This window comes from Apodemus sylvaticus, chromosome 14 (assembly GCF_947179515.1).
Source record: "Apodemus sylvaticus chromosome 14, mApoSyl1.1, whole genome shotgun sequence".
Classification (NCBI taxonomy): domain Eukaryota; kingdom Metazoa; phylum Chordata; class Mammalia; order Rodentia; family Muridae; genus Apodemus; species Apodemus sylvaticus.
In genome coordinates, this window is record NC_067485.1 from 89,649,723 (window position 1) to 89,666,490 (window position 16,768).

A 16,768-nucleotide genomic window follows, 5' to 3' on the forward strand; every position below is an offset into this window, starting at 1 on the left:
CTATCTGTCTGTCTGTGTGTCCCTGCATGCACAAGCCCACACACAGACAAAGTGTAAGTGCTGAAAGAAGTCAGAAGAAGGTGTGGGCCTCCTGGAGGCAGAGTTACAGATGGTAGTCAACCACCTACTGTGTTTGCTGGGAACCAACCCCAGGTCCTCTGCACGATTCACACATGCTCTGACTTCATACATGCTCTGACGCACTAAGCCATTTCCACAGCCCCAGGGGCTTCTTGCTCATTCACTTTACTTATATATTTAACTCAACTGGTAAAACTCAGACATCTGAAGATCTCAGATATTCCATCTGTGCACCTCAGTTGAAGTATCTACTTCTTACTTATAGTATAAATATGAAAAGGTAGATACTTCTACGAGTTGGGCTAATAACATTTTAAATGCATTTTATTATTATAATTTCCCTAAATTAGATATCTCTAGCCATCATTATTTTTAACTATTTAGTATATTACATCTATCTACACACCTTAATTTATCATTATCTTATCTACTGTTTTAGGCATGAATTTTCCCTGTAAGATTAACTTCTTATAATAGATACTAAAGCACTATTAAGAAATAATTTATTTCTATTATGGCTGTGTGTGTGTGTGTGTGTGTGTGTGTGTATGCGCCCGTATGTTCGTATGTGTGATCCTTAAATCACCAACAGCTTTGGGGAACAAGGCTTCTGTCACAAACAGCTAAGTGACCACAAAAAGACCAGAAGATTCAGGGTTCATCACGCTCTGTGGGTTCTGGGTGCCTCAGGGGTTTCAAGCTTTTTGTGTGTTCTCCCAGTCCACAGGGCCATGGAACTGAAGACATTGTAGAGCACTAGTGTGAAATTCTTCAAGACTGCCCTTCCCTTCTTAGGGAAGTTAGGGAGGAGGTCATGCCCGAGTTGGAAGGGGTGCAATCCCACAGTGGGGTGTGACTGTGCACTGCCCCTGATCCTGCTGTGCACGGTAGTGTGTTTTGTCAACCTCACAGGGAGGTCAGTATTTAAGGAGAGACAGAGACATTCAGACAGACAGACAGACAGACAGACAGACAGGAGAGGAGAGAGGCATAGACAGAAAGACAGATACACAGAGACACAGAGAGAAAGTGACAGACAAACAGACAAATAGACAGGCAGTGTGTATGTGTGCAGTGTGATATCGAGTAGTCAGGGAATTAGGTAATAAAAATTAAATGAGCTGGACACTCCAGCTAGTTCCTCCCTCTCTTATTATTCAAGCCTGGACTCTTCAGTCCTCTCCACCAGTGATGTTGGTCCCCCTAGTTACAATTCACTCTCTCTGATAGATCACCACATGGCAGGGAAGTCAAGACCAAGAGAAGCAAGGGCTCTTCAAATAGTTTACTCTCGTTTACAAAAATATTGCTCAGATATATTCCCAAAGCTTGGGAGAATGGTGAGCAATGTGGTTCCCGAGATCTTCATGGCCATCAATGTTCATATGGACTGAGTCCTAACAGAGTTTGAAGAAAATACACCCCAGGAATCCAGTAGACCCCCACATTTTAAAAAAATCTATAAAGAAGAGTGTCAGTGTTAAAGCAAATAAGGCGTTTCTAGGACACCGGGTTGAAAGGCACAAGAGAATATCACAAAAGCATGCCACATTTTGTTTTTTTTTTGTTTTGTTTTGTTTTGTTTCTTCCCATTATCATGATGGGGCTATGATTTAATTTTTAAAAAGTTTAAGTTAAAAGTGTCTAAGTAGGACTTTGCCTTCCTTTTTAAAAAGCTATCAGAATATTAGATTGTCAAGAAAAATTCAAAGAAAATATTGTACAGAAAATGTTATTAACATTTCTCATGAACACCAGTCTGGAGATTCCTTCCCAGACTTCTTGGATTGGTTTTGTGCTGATACCTAAAGATAGCAACCCTAACTATTTTGTCTTGAAAGGTATTTTATTTCTTTTGTTAGCGTTACATTTAAATGGCAAAATGAAAAGAAGATCTGTCTCTAACATATACATGTGTTAACTCACAGAACCTCTACACACTTAGCGTTAGGCTCAGGGGGGAGGGGAGGAGACTCTTCTCCCCTGCTCTACATCCTGTGGCTGGTTCTCTGACCCACGTGCAAACACAAAGAAATCAAATATAAAGCTTTAAGGCTATAGCTCTTTACCTTGTCACCATCTCCTTCTCTTTGTTGGATGCGTGTCCTCCAGTGCAGAGAGGCCTGCTTGCAGCAGACAAGAAGTACAGGCGATGGTTTTTGAAATACTGATCAATTAAAGGAAGAACAACCTGAAATAGAAGAAGAGAAAGTTATCTATGAAGTGTAGTATGAGAGGGAGAATAACCAGAGCTCAGAGCACACAGAGAGCCCTGTGCAATACTGCACCCATGCTGATTCAGTGGGTACAGCTAGATCCCTTCTGTCAGCTCCATCCCATGCATGTGCATGTATGCATGTGTGCATCTGTGTATGTATACATGTGCACATGTGTGCATGCATGCATGTACAAGTTTGTATGCATGCATGTGCACATGTGTGTATGTTTGCATGTATGCATGTGTGCATGTGAGCAAACATCTATATATATGTATGTGTACACATGTATGAGCATGTGGTTGGGAGACAGTAGGATGTGCTGGGAGATAGTTACTAGGAACACAGTTTTCAACAGTTCAGAATTATTCTCCTTATCTTCTCAATTTGAGATATATATAATAGTGTTCATAAAATGCAGTTCAGTGGACAGTGGGTCACTATTATATGTGAAAACTGCCAAGGGTGTGGTATTGTCCTGTTTGTACTACTGTTTACTGTGTGTGATTGCCCCATCATTGATGCTTTGTAGATGTAGAATGATGAAAAATGGAACAAAAGGCCCACTCGAAAGCACACAGTGTACACGGAATCTGTCATTTCTCAAAGCCAGAGGCCCTGTTGTGTTCAGGTTTAGCCCACTCCCCTGGGTTGACTCTGTACTTTGGACTCTTTTTCTCCAGCCCAGTGTACTTTCCTTGTATCTCAGCACAGGCGATCCCCTGCCTGTGATGACACTTCCCAGCCTCCATGCTCCTTACCAGCAGACCTCTGCTCAGGGCTGCTGCACTGGGTGGGCAGTACTGTTTGATCTTATTGGACAAAAATAAATCCCCACCCCTCCAAGATATTTGTACATATAATTTTAGACAGAGTGCTCTCTCTCTCTCTCTCTCTCTCTCTCTCTCTCTCTCTCTCTGCCTTTTAGGCAAAGGAAAGCAAAAATCAAAGTTGGATTTTTATATCCACGTACTTATTTTCTGAATTCTAGAATTAGTACTTGCTCTATTTTGCTGGATATAGTGTTTTTCTCCTACCTTGCAGCATAAAACAGTTATACTGAATGACTACACAATTTACATAATATTGCTCTCTTTAAAGTCTTTATAAGAGCCTAAATATACTGGCTGGAATATTGCAAATACTTGATCAAAATGGAGGATGAAATTAAGCCACATTAAATATCTATAAACATCAAGTAGGAGTGGTGGATAAATAGGCAGTTTAAAAGTATATTCATGGCATGCATACACATCATTATGATACGTGGATACCAAGAGGGAATTGCAATAATGTAGTGGCTAGATGGAAATGACTGATCTATTTATCTAGCAATTCTCTCTCTCTCTCTCTCTCTCTCTCTCTCTCTCTCTCTCTCTCTCTCTCTCTCCCCCCCCTCTCTCTCTCTCCTATCAATCTATCATTTATCCATCTATTACTAACAGTATGCGTCCTGGCATAAACCACATCTTTGGATGACTGGAAGAAACTCTGAGTGCTTCTGAAAATATAACCAAAGGTTGCTAAGCATTCAAGAAGCATGACATTTGAAAATCTATCAAGTGTGGTGCTTATAGAAATTATCTGAACTATCACCAATACAAGTATATTGGTAGAAAACTGTCAGTCACAGTAAGCCTCCAGCTTAACTGCAAGGCATTGTCAAGAGACACACTTGCCTAAGAATACTAATGTATCTCTGTCAGTCCCCAGGCCAGTCTGCTTCCTCACACTCCTAGGAAGTAAGTGACCTGAGGGCCTGGTTGCTCTGTCTTTTGTCCACCCCTCCTTGGTTGAAGGAAATGACTTCCCCAGCAATAGGGAGAGCCCTTGACACGTTCCTATGAAATGATATCGATAATAATGACAGGCTACACTCTTCCTATGATCAGTTTATCCTCTGAGCCTTAGCTTGTGAAAGAGCAAGATTGAGACTTTCCACAACACAGAATTTATGGCCAAAGAAATATATGTATATGCTATGCATTCATATGCAGTTAAGCTCATTAGCTAAGAGAACATGTACAGAATGTTAGGAAACTGAGATCTTATAGTTCACATAAGAAAACCACAAGAATTAGAACTTAGAATTTTTTTTCTTTGGCATAAGTAAATTGCTTGAGGAACATGTTGGGCAGAGCTGAATGAGCGTTGGGAAGTACTGAACACCACAAACACCTGTCTCCCATGAGTCATGAGGTATTTCTGAGCCAGAGTGTAGACTTGTAGTGAGAGTAGCATTCATAAAGATGTGTATTCTCAACAGTAGTGATGATCGGATGGGCCTAGTTTGTAAGTATAGAACTGAAACAGAAACATGGTAAGTTGTATACTGTACTTTGGCAAAGAACTTGATTTCTTGCTCATACGGGAAATGTTCTCCTTTGCTTCTGCTGCCACCATCTGTAGACAGGAAGAGAGTTTAGGTCCATGGTGAACATCCAACATTTAAAGAAATCCCTCCAAAACACAGAACTTAAAAAGCCTGCCTACTTATCAATGACTGCATTCCATGTGCATTCTTTTGTGATTGCGTTACCTCACTTAGGATTGTAAGATGGTACACCACTATGGAAATCAGTCTGGTGGTTCCTAAGAAAACTGGGCATGACACTTCCGGAGGACTCTGCTATACCACTCCTGGGCATACACCCAGAGGATTCCCCGGCATGCATGCAATAAGGACACATCCTCCACTATGTTCGTAGCAGCCTTATTTATAATAGCCAGAAGCTGGAAAGAACCCAGATATCCCTCAATGGAGGAATGGATACAGAAAATGTGGTGTATTTACACAATGGAGTACTATTCAGCAATTAAAAACAATGAATTCATGAATTTTTTAGGCAAATGGATGGACCTGGAAAATATCACCCTGAAGCTCTGAATCCTGAAGATACAATTATCATATCAAATGATTTCCATGAAGAAGGAAGAAGAGGGCCCTAATCCTGGAAAGGCTTGATCCAGCATTGTAGGGGAGTACCAGGACAGAGAAAAGGGAGGGGGAAAGACAGGAGAATGGATGGAGAGAAGAGGACTTATGGAACATAGGGGGGTGGGGACGGGGACTGGGAAAGGGGAAGGCTTCTAGAATGTAAACAAAGAATATAGAAAATAAATAAAAAAAAAATTTAAAAAAAAAAGCCTGCCTACATGTATCATCCCACCAAACCAAACAGAAAACACGAGTATACAGGCTAAATTCAGCAACCTAATGAAATACACAAGTTCTTTAAAACAAAAACAATCATGTCCAAATTAGACAGTTGCAAAGGTCAACTCGTGTGGAGGGTTCTGGGCACAGAGCACCTTGGCCGTTGGTGCTGGTCAGTGTCCTCAGTCAGCTTGACACAGCCAGAGGCCACGGGGAAGGGAGTCACAACTGGAGAGTTGCCTAGACCAAGTTGGCCTGAGAAGAACTGTCAAAAGAGGATTTGCTATGAGAAACAAAACCACTTCAGTTCCCCAAAGGTTTAGAGCGTAAAGACACAGGTCACGGAATGATCAGCATCAGCATACTGGCTTGGAAGGTGACTCCATTACCTCCTTCAGCACACGGAGGTCTGTGCATGATACACAGGAGAGGTAGTAGCAATCTAAGCAGCCCTGTCAATATGCAGAGCTTTGTGTGGAACTAAAACTCTCAGAGTTGAACATAAGAATACAAGTTGTATAAGGCTCAAACCAACTCATGCTAGGGAAAAAAAAATTCTTTTGCAATTAGAAATAGGAATGACGATATAATCTTAGCAAATATTAGGTAAAATTCAGAGTAATTTTTATGGAAGACAGGTGATGTTTTATTATATCAAAACAAAAGATTTTTGTGTTTTGGGGAGTTGCTTGCTTTTTATACTTGGCTTCCCTCTGCTCTCCCTCCCCCACTGCCCCTGGTCCTGGGGATAGAACAAAGAACCCAGCAAGTGCTCTACCAGCAGGCAGCATCTCTAGCCTTCTTCCTGGTGTGTGTGTGTGTGTGTGTGTGTGTGTGTATGTGTGTGTATGTGTGTGTATGTGTGTGTATGTGTGTGTATGTGTGTGTGTTTGTGTGTGTATGTGTGTGTATGTGTGTGTGTGTGTGTGTGTGTATGTGTGTGCGTGTGTGTATGTGTGTGTGTGTGTTTTGTTGATGTTTTGTTTTGTTTTTAGGCTGGCTCTCAATAAGTTAAACTTGCAGTCTTGCTACCTGAGCCTCCCATGTAGCTGGTATTTCAGGGCCTGCACCTCCAGTCTACTAGCTTACAAATATCTTTATGAGGGACTTTCTTGTGTAAAATTAATCAAGATGGTGTTATACACAGCCAAAACAGCAATATTTCAGAAAGTGTAAGAAATATACTCTGCTATATTAAATATTTTAAGAAATATGAACAGGTTTGGTGAGAACATGACCACACCAATAGAAATAAAACTAGAATAGAAATAAAGAAAAAAAGGAAGGGAGAGAGAAAAAAAGAAGGAGGGAGAGAAGGAGGGAGGGAGGGAGAAAACGAGGGAAGAAACATAAAAAGTAGCTAATGCTCTAACTTGTAGCTTTCTCTGTCCCCCTAAAACTACCCTACAGTGGCATGAAAAGGCTCTTGATGAAACTCTCACCACCAGAGTGTTTCAAATTTTCAGTATTAAAATACTGTTCTTACTGGGTGTGATGGCACAGGCCTTCAATCCCAGCACTCAGGAAGCAGAAGCAAGTAGATCTCTTTAAATCAAAGACCAGCCTAGTTAATATAGTAAACTCAGGACTGGCTACATAGTGAGACCCTACCTCAAAAACAAAACAAATGATCAACAACAAGAAATTCCAAGAAGCTCAAATACGAACAATCCTTAACCTGGTCGCCCCACTGCTGAAGATGTCTGACTCAGAAAAAAACTAAATTTGTGCTGGAAGGTCATTACAAACGGATAGCAGAGGAAGTATTGGAAACAACCAAGCTCTGTCAGTGTGTGAGAAATGCATGCCCACTAAACACTATGTGGATATTTTAAAGTTCTCAAATTCCAACCACTCTCTAGTTGCTTGTTGGTTATTGGATGTTACGCACTCCTAGCTGTTACGCTCTCCTTTGTACTGAGATGGACAGAATGTGGAAGCAGCCCCTTCCTCTGCTCTGCTCTAGGAATAGCCAGACCTGAATGATGAGCCGCAGGCCCAGCTACTTACCAAACTCCAGGATGTACTGATGCGCCTCAGCCACATAGCGGATCAGCTGCTGCAGGAAACTATAGGCAAATCGCTTCTCAATGGAAGGCGTGTCCAGATCCAGGTCCTTGAACCCTCTAGAAAAGCCAAAGTAAATAAAGAAGAGTGTGTGCAGCAGGGTATGTATATGTGTATGTAAGAGATACACACACACACACACACAGAGAGAGAGAGAGAGAGAGAGAGAGAGAGAGAGAGAGATCTCAGAAGATAAAATTTTATTTTAAAAGCTACACATAAAATTGAATGTAATAATATTCTTAGTGCTTATGACTAAGGGGAGGGGTGCCATAAGGAATATTAGCATCTAATACAAAACTAAAATGAACCATTCCACTGCTGCTGCTAAAATGAGAGGGCGTGGTTCTCTTCTCTTTCTTTTTCTTCAGAGTTTGCGAAATGATGGGAAGCAGCTGAATGAAGTACAAAAGGAACTTACAGGACAAACAGCTTAGGGCTTCGTGTCTCTGGCAGGAGTTGGTTAACCCTGAGTTATTTGTGAGAAGAGCCTCAGAGGGAGAGGCTGTCTAGACCGAGCTGGCCTGTGGGCATGCCTGTGGAAGACTGTCTTGGTTAGCCTAATTGATGTAAGAAAACTAAGTCTAATAGATTGCATCATTCTGGGGCTGTGTAAAGGAGAGACTCTCACTAAGGCCTAATCATGTGCGTTCATTTTTCTCTGCTCTTGATGGTGTTGGGGCTAAAAGCTTCGAACCCCTTCCACCAACCTCTTTAAAGATGGACTGGAGCCTAGAATTGGGAGATAAAAGAAGTTCTCTCTCCCTTCAGCTGCTTCTATTGAGTGCTGTCCCCAGCAGCAGGCAGGAACACAGGTACTTTGAATGGACTAAGCAGCAGCCCCTAGCTCTAGTCAGGCCACTGAGATAATTTTCAGTGGGAACCCCAGCGACTATTTGGAAAACACATGAGACAGGCGTCTACTTGCCTGGATACCACATAGCCGCTGATCTGCAAGAACTTGAAGATGTCCTGGGCCTTTTCTCTGTCCCTGGCTTTCTCCTTGGCTGTCAGTGTGTCATAGGGCACCAGCAGGGGGTGGTTTCCTCCTCCTGAGAGGTGAGCAAGGGAACAAAGAAACACACCACATCCTCTGAGGTGACACCCAGCCAATGAACACAAGCCTTCTAACCAGCCTGAAAATGCATGTATTTGAAACACCACGTGCTGGTTATGAGAGACCCCAACTCAAAAATGTAAAGGTTTTTAGGCCCCTAACAAGCCTCTGAGGTCAAGTACACCCTGACCTCGGAAATAGCAGACATTTGCTTAACTGATCCTGAGACACCCTGTTTCAGGAACTAGCTGACCAAAAAGAATGTCTGAATGACAAGCCTTGTGACTATCTTTACAATGTTTAACCCCAAGGTTGTTTGCTCCAGATAATCTCTAACCCTCCTTAAGGCATAAACTATTGCCCGACTTCCTCATTCTGTACTTCCCCATTCCATGCATAATTTGTCCTCCACCCCCTGCCTGGGGAATTGTGTCCTCCACCCCTTGCCTTGTGAATTCTTTTCTTTTTCCTCCACCCCCTGTCTTGTGATTTTTCCCTTTTAATACCCCTGACTCCAGTTACTGGGGGGTCGATCTCCTCTAGCCCTGCTTGGTTATGAGATGACCCTAGTGCACTAGTTTCTCCCGAATAAACCTTGTGCATTTGCATCAAGAACGGTCTCCTGTGAATTCCTTGGGTGTCGTTTCATCCCGAGATTTGAGTGAGGGTCTCCCCTCATCAGGGGTCTTTCAGTTACATAGGCTATCACCATGGAAGGAAAAAAGCCAAGGCAGTTCTTTTGTTAGATAGAGCCTAAACCTGAAGCATGGTAATAGACATATAACTGGAGATTTTAAAGAGATTTTAAAGGTGATGCTTCATTTTTATGATCCAAAGAGAAAAGAAAAATGTCTTTGGTATGGGATTCTTGTGGCACCTTCTAGATTATAGTATGCATATAAAAATATACAAAAATGCATGTAAGCCTGCTATCAAAAGTTGATCACTATTAAGTATCGAACATTTGAAACGTTGAAAGCTTTCAGCCAGTAGCTTCTAGCAAGAGCCTGGATATCATTAGAACTTACAGAAAATAGGTATGATTTTAAAACGCATGAGAAGCTTTCAGGTGTGAGAGTGCACACCTCTATTGCAGCTCCCAGGAATCAGACAGGAGGATCAGGAGTTGGAGTTCATCCTTAGCTACATTTCAAGTTGAAGCCACCCCGTGCTATGTGAGATTTTGTCACATTAACAAAATAAAAGAACTCACAACCAGGGGTGAGAGTCCCTCCAAATAGCAGCATAACTCCACCTTGTTTTTTTCCCCCACTGGCCAGGTAGGTGTGGGTGTTTTAGTGGGAAGAAAAGGAGCTGGCTCAACAGGGAGCCCAGGAGATGTGCAGAGTTCCCAGGATGCTACTGGAAACACACCAATACTTGCTGTGACTTGTGAAAGAAAGAGGTGGATGTAGGCTAGCCCTGGTCACTGATTGTGGAGCCCTGGCATAGGTTTTACGACTTTAACTCCTCAGGTTCTATTCTTTTCTTTCTCTCTCTCATCATTAGCATGATGATTAGGGATTAGCCCCAGGGCCTTGTGTTTGCTAGGAAGTCCGGAGCTAAATTCCCAGATCCCACTCTTGTTTTTCCTAATGATATACATTTCTATCATGGTCTCTTATTCTCCCTTAAACTTTCATACACGCCCCAAGGGCACCAAACACCAGAGTGAGCAACATAGTGTTTTTCTCCAGGTTGTTCTAAAGCGGATTCATCTACAAATCGGTGCAGGGATGATAAAAAGAAATCAGAATCAGAAGAAATAGAACTGTTCAAGTTCAATGCTGAATCACTAAGTGTTTTCACCCTTAACATACAAAGAAACACACAAACACATAGAACTAACATATACAAACACACACATATACACACACATAATAGGTATACAAATGTGTAACAATGCAGGAAACTCTCCATGTAGAATACATTAGCTTGAATAATATATTTATGTAAGTAAATCATGAAAGGATTTCATTAGCATACTGGTAATTTGTAAAGAGGAGAAAAGAGTCTGCAGAGACTCAGTGGTTAAGAGCACCCACTACTTTACCAGAGGACAACAAATCAGGCTCTAGGGGAACTGATGCCCAATTTCTGCCTCTGTGGACACTGCATTCACACACACACACACACACACACACACACACACACACAAATACTCAAAATGAATCTAAGAATTATTTAAAAGGAATAAAAGGAGGAAAGAAGGCCTATGACTCAGGAGCCTGAGGCAAGATCATTGCAGCCTGTTTTGGTGACATGGTTTGTTTATGATCTTACATCTCCTGGTAACTCTTGTCTCAAATGCAAAGATAAAAGGAAGGCTGGGGGGATAGTTCTCTGGCAATTGTGCACAAGGCTCCAGTTTAATCCCCAGGGCTAACAATAAAACTAGAGAGAGTGTGGGAAAAGAGGAAGCCCAATCATGGAGTATCAATAACACAGTTGGTGTAAAGAAAGGACTAGTCAGGTGTGAGGAGGAGTGTGCTTAGAGTCTAAGGAATATAGTACACTAATAACCAAGTGTCCAGCACTACCATACTAATTCAGATATTTTAGGGGTACTATAAATCCAGACAGCTTTAAGATACAATGAGGGAGGGAGAAACACTATTAAAATACAAGGAATACACACTAACAATAAAGAAATCACAGTTTCTTGTTGGAATCTGGATGTAGGCATGCGTGAGACATTTTTGTATAATGAAGGTATGGTGAAGTTTTCAGCAAAAGAAACTACTTCATCAGCATACTATACTCCTACAGTGAAACGCTTGTGTTTTTAACTACAGGTCTCTAGGAAATACTACCTTTGGATTCCAGCTCCATTTTCTTTTTCTTGGCCCATATGTTGTGGTAGTTTTCAGCCATCATCTCTGCCATAGCCTACAATGGACCAGATATTAAGGAGTCAATTGACGCTTCTGTAAACACGAAGACAGAGCTATCTTCTCAGGTGGGACACACAGAAATGTCTTAAAGCAAGAGAGCAGAATATTAGTGCTGAGATGAACCTAAAATGTAGTCAAACACAACCCTCTTACTTGGAAATCTGATTCCATAGAATTTCAATGATTTGAGAAATTACATGGTAAATATCTCCACACTGTGGATTTAATGGGAATAGCCTTTGTTATTCATTATACTTAAATGTGTCTTTTGTTAATACAACAATGAAGCTTCAAAATAGCTATGGATGTGAACAGAAAATAGACATAAACACAAATTTGTGTTTTAACTCAAAACTCAAACCAACCCATACCTTCTTAAATAATTAAAAGAAGAATCTAATACAAACAAAGACTTTACTACTAGATCATTCTTTGCCTAATTAAATGGAGAGTCTTAAAACATGCATGTGATCTTTTCTGAGGCCTTGTGAATTTTGAGGGGAAAAAATTCTAATATTCTTGGGTTCTTTCATAGTCAAGATTACAATGTCATTTTAATTGGTTCTTACACAAGCAAGAATAGAGAGTAAACCAAACATTTTACCAGCATATGAAGTTCATACTTATATCCTTATAAGTTCTCTTGAATTAACACTAATCATACTCAGATTAATGTTCTACATTGACTTGGTAATGTAAGCTCTATGGAAATAAGCGTTTATCCTTCATTCAAATAATTCATCCCAAAACATACCTCCTAGTGACACAGAGCACACAGGGCTAAGGATGGGACAAATAGAATGTGATCAATATCCACAGATGAACAAACTAAAATATGCATTCTTTAAATGAGCAATTAAGGTGGTCATTAATTAAGGTGGTATTCATAGTTATTCATTAACTCTTTTCTCATGCATTTTTATATTTATGTATGTTTCTGTGGGTACTCACAAAGGGTGAGAACACCCACAGTGTGTGTGTGTGTGTGTGTGTGTGTGTGTGTGTGTGTGTGTGTTTATGTCACAGTGACCAGAAGAGGGCATCACATCCTCTGGAATTTCTCATGCATTTTTATATTTATGTATGTTTCTGTGGGTACCCACAAAGGGTGAGAACACCCACAGCGTATGTGTGTGTGTGTGTGTGTGTGTGTGTGTGTGTGTTTATGTCACAGTGACCAGAAGAGGGCATCACATCCTCTGGAATTGGACATGCAGACATGGTGAGCTGCCAACACTGCTGGGAATAAACTCAGTTCCTCCAAGAAAAGCATGTGTTCTTAACCACTGATCCATCTTTGCTGCCCAAGAAAACAGCTCTAAAAGGTTGAACAGTAGTCACTTTCATCCTGAGTGGCCCACACCAAGGTCCCTGGTGAAGGCGTAAAACCTCAGCTAGTATAGATCCTAGTACATTGTATATGTCTTCCTCCATATGCCCTGTAGTGCTGCCATGTTACACTAGATCCCATCTTTGCCACTGTGGTCCATGGCTTGGGTCTCTTTTATGTCAACAAGCTTACAGTCCAGGGCCACCATAAAGTAACATAGGGATAACTAAAGACAAGTGCATCCCTGTTCTGACAGTCAGTCTGATGACCCTGACATCTACTACATGATTAGATGGATCTCAAGACACACAGCAGGAAAATTCATGTCTGGGGAGGGGAATGGAGCAGGGTAACAAGAGATTCCATCATGGGACTCAGAATGGGAAATGCCAACTGCTGAAGATCTCTGTTTAACATCTCAGACCATGGGGGCAAGAGGAGGATCAAATGGATTCCCAAATTACATGGGAATTCTCATGTTTGCTTGTAAGATGCTGCAGCTCCATGACCCAAACTGGTTTTGATTGGAAAGTAAAGATGCCAACAGCCAATGAATGGCTGGGCAGTTAGACTAAGGCAGGACCTTGAGATGGCATTGGCAAGGGACAGAGGAAGGAGAAGATCGCCATGATTTGGAGGGAGACAGATCAGATTTACAACTGCAGAAGGAAAATCTTTCAAAATGTGGGTGGAAAGGGAAAGTTGCCCTATGAGAGGGCTACCCAGAAGGTAACAGGGCAACAAAGATGGAGCATAGATTTAGAAGGTGTTGGGCCTGGAGTACCGAAAGGAAGTGTATGCTAGACGGGCAGAGGGTTAGAACTGCCCAGCCATTAGTCATGCCAATCAAAATTAACTGATGTGTGTGTATATATGTGTATGTGTATGTGTGTGTGTGTGTATGTGTGTGTGTATGTGGTGTGTGTGTATGTGTGTGTGTATGTGGTGTGTGTGTGTGTTTGTGTCTATGTGTCTATGTGTATGTGTGTGTGTGTGTGTGTGTGTGTGTGTGTGTGTGTGTGGTGTAGCACATAACCCATTGGAAGCCAAAGCAGTTTAGCAAACTCGAAGCTACAGGAGGTAGGAAGGATGGAACCACAGGTGAAGACTTGTAAGGACTTATGTTATCAACTTTCAGGGTACTAAAAGGTCAATATGCAATAGACATGAACTCTGTGGATTCATCATATGATCACCATGAAATGATACATGCTGTACAATAAATATGAAAGCATTCCAGTTTGCTTTTTATAAGTGAGCTTTAGAGACTACTGTGAAAACCCAGATACTTACATGCAGGTCTCGAGAGAGTGTGACATTACTCATGTCAATGGCACGCGGGCTATACCCATGGGCAACATCTACAGACACCTGGATGATTTGTTTAAAAAGAACACAGTATCTCATTAAAAACTGCAGAAAGAGCCTTCAGAAACACAATGCAAGTTTCAAACTATGTTTTCTGAAGTAAAGATAACAAAATAACTTCAAGAGCACCCTAAATTAATTTTTATTTGAGTGTTTCACAATCCCTTATGATTAAATAATTAATCTTAATACCTCAAGAATAGACAGTCTAAAAAAGTTAATAATTAGCAGTCAGCAGCACACAAGTCTTGCAGCATTTCCCCAGCCAAGGGGTCTTGAGATTTAGCAACCTTGGTTAGCTACAAGGAACAAAGAGTCCTTTACAAGCACATGTGTGGTCAGTTGTGAGGATAAACACAGATTAAACAACTTCACCAGGTAGCATTTAATGGTTCACAGGGAAATCTTCAATGATCAGACTTGCCTTATTTCTACATGTTTGCTTTTCAAAACTGGATTATAAATATTTATGTTTATAGCTATAGATTTCTGCTGCTCTCAGAGAAGCTCCTTTTACAGTGGGTAATGGCTAGTATATAGATTCATGATTGATCAAGCACTGACACACACACAAATATATACATACAGACACATACATATATATATATACACATACACATACATATACATATACAGGGACAAACAGATACACACACACTCACACACATACACACACAGCTGAGAGAGTATCACAAAAGTCAGGACTCTGAGAGCTAGAGGATGAGGAAGGTTGTCTTCTGGACCTCACTTGGCCATTGAACACAAGAACTCTCAGCAGCTGTTGTTACCTGCACAAGATCAAGTCAGAAAACATCCCAGAATGGACAGTTTGGATACGCGCATGACATTCTCAAATAATAATAATAAACTATTATTTTTTAAAGGAGCTGTGAGCGATGGCTAGGTCCCTGCAGAAGCCCTGAATTCAGTTCCCACCACCCATGCCAGCCCATTAGATAGTTCAGGATCGCCAGCTCTAGCAGATCTAACGTCCTCTTCAATTCTCTGTGAGCAGGTGCACTCACATGTATGGATATGTACACTGAGACACACATACATGCACACATAAAAGTCAACCACTAATAAAGAATACATCTACTTGTCAACATTCATAGTTTCTCTGCATTACACCCCTTATTTTAGTCTAACCAGTGAGGAGGAGGACATGAACTCTGCATCTTCTAGCAAATCTTAACTATTCTCTTATTAGAAATAAATAGTATGTGATGAAGAACGAAATTCCTGTATTCCTTCGCATCCCTCGCATGTGAGTCAGAAAAGAAGACAGAAAGCTAGTTATTCTTTTAGTTTTAACATTATCATTGATCTCTCTCTGGCTCTTTCTCTCTGTGTGTGTGCATGTGTGTGCATGTGTGTGTGTGCATGTGTGTACATGTGTGTGTATGCATGTATTTGTGTGTGCCTCTATGTGTTCAGTAAGTACATAAAACTTAATTGATAGTGGGCATGTAAAGTGGACTATGACTGCACAGCTTCAGAGTAGCTATTCTAAGTGCATGTGCCTGTAGAGATGCCAAGCGGAGCACACTGAAGTGAGCATGCTTGCAATCATTTCTCTCTGCTCTTGACTGCTGCTGTGAGGTGACCATCTCACAAGCTCCTGCTCTGACTTCTACAGTGATTGCCTGCATCCTGGAATTGTGAGCTGGAATAACCTTTTCTCCTCTAAGTCCTTTTGTGTCAATACATTATCTCACAGTGCTAGAACGGAAATAGATGGACCTTCTCTCCCCACTCAGATGTTAATCCTTGTCATGTGTCCCCTTGCACAGTCAACTGATGATTTCTCAAACTGCAAGTGATACACGTTCCAAACCAAGTCACCTGCTACTTTCAAAATTGGGTTTGGTCCCTGTACAATGGAGCTAATGATAAAACATAGCCTAGCTCAAAGGCAGGCATGGTTTAAATAATGAACAGGAGCCCCATGGCACAGCACTGATCACACACAAATGCTAAGGGCTGCTCCCACTGCTGGCCCATTTCCTTGACTATCTTCACCATAGTTCTGAGTAATCAGTGCAACCATAATATGAGTGTCATTGAGAGTCATGACTGAGATGTCTTAGTGACAGCAATGCCACCATATTAATTATTGTCTCTTTCCTGTCCTCAGATCCTGAGCTCTTTAGCTCACTCAACAAAACTCCTGTCTTGCAGACAGTCTAGAATCCATAGCAATCATCCCTATTACGATCACTCCTACATTTCATGGCCATTTCCCATTCTCTTTCTATAATTTCATATGACCTGAACGTGTTAATGCTAACTGTGAACTTATTAGCAAGGGGTAATCTTGGGTAAAATGTATAACTTATCTCTTTGCACCACTGGAGTGTTTTAGAAAAGTTGGTGTTGCCTTCTGTTTGCTCATTGGAGACAATGGGTCTTCCTCAGCTCACCCTGGAACCAGGGATGCCCTTCAACTCCTGATCTGTGCCTCTGTCTCCCCATGCTGATGTTATCAGCATGCATCTCCATGTCTGTGTTTATACGGTGCCAGGAGCTGAACCCAGGGCTTTATATATGTGAAATAAGGACCCTATCAATGAAGCTACACCCAGACCTAATTATTCT

At 41.4% G+C, this 16,768-nt stretch overlaps 1 protein-coding gene across 1 annotated transcript in view; it reads right to left on the minus strand.

Annotated features, from left to right (window-relative positions):
• Nucleotides 1-16,768, minus strand: part of Ryr2 (ryanodine receptor 2) — a 466,338-nt gene that overhangs the window by 141,622 nt on the left and 307,948 nt on the right. Inside the window, exons 57-62 of the mRNA XM_052156653.1 lie at nt 14,096-14,173; nt 11,392-11,467; nt 8,450-8,573; nt 7,465-7,580; nt 4,636-4,700; nt 2,151-2,272 (exon numbers count right to left, since the gene is read on the minus strand). Coding sequence (XP_052012613.1) covers nt 2,151-2,272; nt 4,636-4,700; nt 7,465-7,580; nt 8,450-8,573; nt 11,392-11,467; nt 14,096-14,173 — 581 coding nt within the window. The remainder of the gene's footprint in view (nt 1-2,150; nt 2,273-4,635; nt 4,701-7,464; nt 7,581-8,449; nt 8,574-11,391; nt 11,468-14,095; nt 14,174-16,768) is intronic.